Below are 7,370 nucleotides of genomic sequence, written 5' to 3'. Positions count from 1 at the left end.
TTCTGTAAACTAGCCTTGGTTCTGAAAGAGTACAAAAATTCAGTGATGCCTTCAAATACAAATTTAATATCTTGAAAGCAGCTGGCAAGGAAAATCCCCATGGTCCTGCTCCTTTTTCCAATCATTTAGCCATTGAATTTCATTAGTAACTTTTGCACCATGCCCATAACTTTGCTTTCCCACCCGCCCCCTCCCCCCCCCAACGTCCTTCCTTTTATTGTTTTAAATTCGTGACTGGTTGTGTGTGACATACTGACTATTTCAGCCCCTCTCTCAAACAATTCTGCAGTGGTTAAAAAATATATACTCATAACACCATTTTATTGGATCGTCTCCACTATTTTTTTAAGCTTCCCTCTGCCCCATCTTTAAATTTTTTTAAATTCTACTTTGTACACAAAAATTACTTCATTAATTAAAAAGACAAAATACAGAACATAAATACATATTAAACAGATTTCCAAAAAATCCACCAAACACTTTTAAGCTCCCAAAAACCAAAAATGAATGTTAACTACGCCAAACCTTGCTTAGAAGAACTCTTGACTAAAACACACACCTCAGACATTTAATTGGTTGGTCCTAGCCGACTCGGATATGTTCCCACAAGATCGTTACATGGAATAGCTGGAATTTTTTGTATATATATTAATTGGTCCTAGTGAGTTCTTGCCTCCAAGGTTGGTCCGTATCTCACATTGCAATAGACCCTTAAAGTCTTGTACATTTTTCCATTTTTGCACTCAGATGTTCAAAACTAATAGTTCGCTTCAGTCCTCACAGAGGAGTCAAATAGTTTTGTCCTTCATTTATTCAAAAGGAATTTTCCATCCGATAGGGTTTGTTTTCATTAAAGAAAAATAGAACTCTGTCTTTTAAAAGTTGGGAGATTTCGGAGCAAGCGGACATCCAGTCACAATGAAGAGTGTTCCCAGTGGCTTAGCAGGCACTTAGGAAATTGCCACAGCACTCCACTTTGTTTTTCCTTCATTAGTGCATATAGTTTTGGGAAGACCTCCCAGACTCCTTCCGTCCTCTAAGGCCTCGTCAGGGTTGTGTAGACCGGCTGGTCCCAGTTAGCAGTGGGGCTGTGAGCGGGAGGGATGGACAAGCCATTCAGGATGGGTGTGGCGTAGGGGCGCCGCGAGGAATGGAAATACGGATACTGGTAAATGCTGGAGGGATACCCGGAGTAAGGATTGTAGTAATTAGAACTCTGGAGGTCTGTGTAGTCACACTGCGAGCTGGAGAAAGAGGCAGCCGCTGTGGTGGCGGAAGCTGTGGTGGCACAAGACTGTGCGCTATAGGATCCGTAGTCGGAGTGAGTTGGAGACCCATGGGATTGGTCGCTGTAATGACTTGGGCTGAGTTGCTCCGTTTTGATGTGTGGTCTCTGCTGGCTGGTTTCATTTAAAGTAGGGGACACCGAGGATGGGCTTTTGTGAGTCCAAACTTGAGCTGCTCCAGTGGTGCCGTTGGCTGGGTGGGAATAGGAAGGGCCGTAAGACCCTGCTGAGGAGTTCTGCCCATGGTCAGCGGGCATGGCGGAGTGGCCATTCAGTGGCAAATACTGGTCAAGCTCACGTACGTCAAAGGTCTCCATGTTAATGACCTCGCTGCTCAGTTCAGAGATGTCCACATTGCTGAAGTCTATGTTCTGACGGCCGCTCTCCACTAGGCGGCGCCCCTCGTGTTTCAGCTCTTGCTTGCTCCCATGATGAAGATCCGTTTTAGGGGTGGTAGGAGGGGTGGGTGGTCCATGAGTTTGCCCTAAAAAGACAAAACACACATTTTTAAAATTAAAGGATTTGATGGCTATTTGAGGGGAGGACAGACAATTTATCATCTTTTTAGCTATTCAGAAATCAAACGCTGGATCTTTAAATAAAACATTGTATCAAGAAAACACGTTAAAGAGGGGCAGATGTCACCATAGCTACTGAGCCAGATCCTCAGCTGGTATAAACTGGCTTCAGTGGTACTATGTTGATTAACACTAGCTGCAGATTATGTTTGCACTGGACTCAGCAGCCACTGAGCCCAAGATTAATACTTTTGTGAAGTTACTGCAGAAGTACTCCACAAAATCTTTGGAGAGGCAAAGACATCTAAAACTAATTCCTTGACCAGAAAATGCAACTGAGTTTCACATCAATGGAAATGGTTCAGACTTTCTTTACAAGGCAGTAAATGAAACTCTTATTCTGTATATAAAAACCCATACTAGTGCAAACTTAAAGAGAAGGGAGCGGGGGAGGAAAATCTCACAGACAGGATTCATAATAGAGAGAACAAACACGTCTGAAATTACAGGACATTAGCAATACTTTTGGAATCTGTCAACACTAAAAGTTTGCCAATTCAAAGCTCCACTTCAGAATCCAGAAGGGTTGGAATCGAATTAGTCTTGATCTCTAGGGCTTGTTCTTGAGGCATCTTCAAAAAGTTACCAATTAATAATAAACTCTGATTATATCTGTTAACTCTTCCTCCCGCCCTGACCCTGCTGATACATTAGTGACAGTTTGAAAATATAGATTTGTTTATTTTCTAATAAATAGGACTCAGCCCTGTCAAGGGATGTTCTTCTATCACACACATCACCAAGGTATCTGAGACCTTCCACTGTGTTCAATGCAACTGCTTAGAGTATCCCATTATAAGGTCCCAATCCTGCAAACACATGCAGGCTTCCAAGGGCTATTTGCAGTAGTTAAGTGTGTGTGGAAGCGTTATCAGAGCTAGGCGTGAAGGCAGAAATTTTCCCTTTTGTTTATTCCAGAACCTGACTGTTCTACTGGGATAATAAATCTTTGCAAATTTCAAGAATACACAGTAAGAATCCAGACTCCTTACCTGTGTGATCACTGTGATGGTGAGAATCTCCCACTGCTCCTAGCCCTGTGTCTGCTTTGTAGATCTGGCTCCCTGCATGCTGGCTGAGCTCGGCTCCCGAATCAGAATCGCTCTGGCCAGCTTTTACACTTTTCCTCCGCCGAGGCTGGTATTTATAATCCGGATGATCCTTCTTGTGCTGAACCCTGAGCCTCTCGGCTTCTTCCACAAAGGGACGTTTCTCATTTTCACTTAACAAACTGTTTTATATTTTAAGAGGGAAAAAAAATAGTAAATTATATGTTGCTTAAAAAGCAAACTACAAATGCTTATAATCATGTTTTCCAACATTCTATCTCTAGCTTACAGGCATTGATTCGGCAAACCAATGAATTAAAAATCACAAAATAAAGTTTTCACTTGTAACAAGTACAATTTGTTTTACTTGTTGCATATATTGCAAATATCAGCTAAAGAGCTGTTAAAGCCTCCTCACTGGATATTGATAACAGAGCAAAACACTGTTTTTTTACTTTAAATTTAATTCCATATCCTGCTCCTAAATATTATTGCTATATTTCACATGTAAATCATGCTGCACTAATATGACTTAATCATTTCTGATCATCTCCGGTTCTGTTTGAGTGCTTGTCGCTTGTGAAGAACCAATCAATATAAACGAGCCTATTTCATTTAAAGTTTTTATTTCCTCTGAAGCTCCTCTTTGAAAACTTCCTGCCGATACTCAAACCGTAGTTGTTTAATGTAGGAATACTGCTCATCAGAACAAATGCAGGATGTTTCTCTTTGCATGTAATCGTAAATAACTAATTAAAAAAAAAATCTATGATGGACACAAAGAAAAAGCTTATATAGTCTGACTTGCCAAAGGCAGCATTTGAAAGCATCAAAAAATTTCTCAACTAGATGTTTTACGGTAAACTATTAGTACTAGACAAAGTTAAACATAAAATAAATGTTGAGTATATAAATACATTTGTGTAGAGAGAACAAAAAAAAGTATGAAAACAGTGGCTGTCTATTAAAAACAATATAAAAGGTATAATTGCATTACATAGTTCATTGTAAAGTTGGTTAAATATACAAACGAGCAAGACAAATATTACAAAAAATCCACTGTGAAGTTACAGCTAAAAACCCCCCAAACATTTCCTTGTTATAGAACTACAATCAGAGAATCCACCCACTGTAAAAAGTTGGAGGAGGAAAAGGAGCAAGACAGACCGAAATCTCAGAAGTATTTAATTATGATGCAGGGTACCAAGAAAAATCCTGCACCTAGATTCTTTTAACAGTCCTTTCATTGCTCTGGACTGCAGTGAATTCTACCATAAGGCAGCTACATGAAGCATCCAGTTCATTCATTAGCAATCAGCTCTGCTGAAGAGAGACTCAAGAGTCTGGACGTTTGAGAGCGTACTACAACGCAACCATCACAGACATGCCCTTTCATGGGGAACAATCAACCCCAGCTTTGGCCATTCCTGCCGAATCAGAATGAATTTGGTTTGTCTGTTCACGTCCCTAGTCTCATCCAAAGACAGGAATGCTCGGAAGGTCCAATCCTGCTCCCATAGGAGGCTGTGGCAAAACTCTCATTGACTTTGATAAGAGCAAAATGGCAAAACTCTCGCTCATTTAAACAGAGCAGGACTGGGCCAATGCTTCATTCAAGCAAAAATCTGACTGGCGTCTTAAGAGTTAGGGCTTTTATTAGTATTTCGTAAGAGGGACCAGAACCTGGATGATAGATTCATCATTTGTCCTTTGCTACGCGTGGAGCCCAATCACAATCAGTTAATTTTTAATTGTCCAAAGTCTCACAAGAATGTTTTGGTCAGGAGAAGAAATTTACAATAAAAGACAATTCAATACTCTCTTTTTCAAGGGTCCCCAGCTTGAGAGATCTGTGTCCCACAGCTAGGTCCAGCCTGAAAAATTCCACCAGCATCTAACCTGCTGCACTCATCTAAAGCCCTTCAATTAGCAGAACTCCTGGTGTTTTTTGCTAGGATATTTCCCCCCACTATTACTGAAGAAAGCTCTAGGTCCGGCTGTTCAGGAACAAGGTAGCTGCAGGTAACTTTGGCCCCTTGAGTTCTTGAGACAGTCCCTCTATCTTGTCTTTGTACCAATACAGACAATTCTCCCCTGCTGCACAAAACAGGACTAAAACCCCTTACTCTGAAGTGCAAACGTTGTAACCCAGACCCCCTGAGCACTCCGGGAAGCAGTGAGCTCCTTTATTAACGTACCACAGGTCCTTAGGTAGGGACTCTCCATTCTGCCTCTCTGGCTTGCTTTCAACGATTACTCTGTCCAAGCATCTCCAAAAAAAGGAAGAGGCAGAAGCCCCCTCTTTTGAGACTTTTCAAACTAGTTTGGCCTTGGCCACCAGCAACTGTAGGGGGCAATTGTGTCCTGAAGTAGAGATGAACCCCTGGGACCTCTGCATCTTAAGAGTCAATAATTCTACAGTAAAATGGTCTAACTTTCACTCACTAGATTCTTGTGTCTGGTTTTAACTCCCACCCCCCACTCAGTATGGTGCTGTGAAAAACTACTCCAGACAAGAAGTGTTGAGGAGGGTGTGTGCATGGTGCATATGTGCGAGTATAGTCTGTGTGTGTGTGGACACGGTGTGGGTGCATCATGCATGTAGCGTGCATGCAGTGTGATGCCTTCTGTGTGTGGTGCATATATGGTACACGTGGTGCATGCGTCCTTGTTGGATGCATGTGTAGGTGGGTTGTTCGTGATGTGTAGGTGCCTGGTGCATGCCCAAGCCGTGCCCGGGGCATATGTGGGTATGTTGTGTGTGGCACATGAGTGCACGATGCATGTTGTCTGCAGCGTGTGGTGCCGATGTGCACGGTGCATATGCAGGTGTGTGTGCGTACAAGCCGTGCCGGGGCCGGGTGCGTGAGGCAGGCTCTCTCCCGGAGTGCAGCCCCCAGCTACGATCCCCTCGCCCCAGTCCGGCCCCCCACTCACCGCCAGAGCTTGCCCAGGGTCTTGCTGAGCTCGGCGTTGTGCAGATGCGGGTACTGGTCGGCCAGCTTCCTGCGGGCGGCCTGCGCCCACACCATGAAGGCGTTCATGGGCCGCTTGACGTGGGGCTTGGCCTTGAGCGATCCATTGCCCCGCACGGGCATGGGCACCAGACTCCAGTCGTACCCCTTCAGCACCTGCGACACGGCGTCCCGGATGCAGGCGGGGAAGCGCTCGTCCACCTCGGCCGGCTCCCCCTTGGGGCCGGCGGGCGGGCGCGGGGCGGCGGCCGGCGGGGCGCAGCCCAGCCCCTCCGAGCCGGCGGGGGACAGCGGCGAGTCGGAGTCCGAGTCCATGTGGGACATGGAGCTGGCGGTGCCCGCCGGGCTGCAGGGCGGCTCCAGGGCTTTGTCGTGCTCCTCGGTCATGGTGAGCATGGGGGAGGGCGAGCAGCGGGGATGCGCTGGGGGGCACCCAGGGCAAGGGACCGCGGGAACCGAAGGGGGGCAACAAAACACCCGCAGGGTCCCCGTCCCAGCGCAGGGCGCTTCCCCGGGATGCAGCAGCGCCGGCCAGATGTGCCCCAGATGTGCCGCAGCTGCGCGCCTCTGCCTCCCTCTCTCCCCTGCGGCCGGCCGGGCGAGCTCCGCTCCAATGCGAACCTCCGACCCCTGGCCACAAGTTTCTTTAAGCAGAGGGCGAGCAGCACCGCCCACCGCCCCCGGCCCGATTGGTGGGACGGCGCCGTTCTCATCTGCATCCCTTCCCCCGCCCCCTCAGCTCTTAAAGAGACAGCGTCCCCCTGTCCCCCTTTATTATGGTTTGCCTCGCGCCCCACCTGAGAGCTCGTGGCTGTGGGCTCCTGCGCGTGTCCTGCTGGCTTTTAGGAAGTCAATGAGCCCCCCTTGTAAAGCGAGGGGCGGGTTGGCTGTTGTCTGGCTCTTTTTTGGTTTCCCACTGCAGGAGGAGTACAGTTTCCTGCGGAGGTTTTGAAGAATGTATTGATTTGCTGGGGGGAGGGGAGAGGTAGGAAGTGGCTGGTTTGATTCATTTTAGTTCTTTGCATCCCCTGAGCGGTAGTTTCGGTTGCAAAGGCTCGAAATGCTGCAGTCCGGCTTAGCACCCGACGTCTCCAGAAAGCAGGGTCCCCCTCTGCTCCGCGGGGGCTGGAATTGACTTTAATTCTATTCCTGGGGGACTTTTCAGTGGCGCTTCTGCTGGTGCCCTTGACACGGGCGGGCAGGGAGCCTAGCTCCACACATGCTCAGGCTAAGGCATGCCCCCCCTTTATCCTCATCGACACAAGTGAAAGAGCAAAAGAGGGTTTGTTCCCTCCTGTTGTGAGAGTCCCTGGTTTTAGGCACTGATCTGTGCTCGTTGCGTGTGTGTGTGTGTTACACAGGGGGCGGGTTACCTGTCGATTTCAGAGTGAGAGTATGTTTTACTGTGAATTGTAGACCCTTCCTAAATCAAACTCATCACATCTGCCCACCCCACCGCCGACCCCAAAAAAGAGCTGGATA

At 46.9% G+C, this 7,370-nt stretch overlaps 1 protein-coding gene across 1 annotated transcript; it reads right to left on the bottom strand.

Annotated features, from left to right (window-relative positions):
- Window positions 1-226: 226 nt before the first annotated feature.
- Window positions 227-6,464, bottom strand: SOX8 (SRY-box transcription factor 8). The gene is made up of 3 exons (XM_032762742.2): window positions 5,851-6,464; window positions 2,857-3,095; window positions 227-1,770 (listed from the first exon to the last, which is right to left on the bottom strand). Exons 1-3 carry the CDS (start codon window positions 6,282-6,284, stop codon window positions 1,037-1,039), a joined length of 1,407 nt encoding a protein of 468 aa, XP_032618633.1. The 5' UTR covers window positions 6,285-6,464; the 3' UTR covers window positions 227-1,036.
- Between the last annotated feature and the right edge of the window lie 906 nt (window positions 6,465-7,370).

This window comes from Chelonoidis abingdonii, chromosome 9 (assembly GCF_003597395.2).
Source record: "Chelonoidis abingdonii isolate Lonesome George chromosome 9, CheloAbing_2.0, whole genome shotgun sequence".
Lineage (NCBI taxonomy): Eukaryota > Metazoa > Chordata > Testudines > Testudinidae > Chelonoidis > Chelonoidis abingdonii.
Note: the sequence above shows the minus strand (reverse complement) of the source record. Positions and strands in the feature narration are given on the sequence as shown.

Coding starts and splice junctions, on each gene's coding strand:
- SOX8 (XM_032762742.2), bottom strand. CDS start 6,284: ATGCTCACCATGACCGAGGAGCACGACAAAGCCCTGGAGCCGCCCTGC. Junction 3,096..5,850: donor ACCCTGGGCAAGCTCTGGCG/GTGAGTGGGGGG, acceptor AATATAAAACAG/TTTGTTAAGTGAAAATGAGA. Junction 1,771..2,856: donor CCATCACAGTGATCACACAG/GTAAGGAGTCTG, acceptor TTGTCTTTTTAG/GGCAAACTCATGGACCACCC.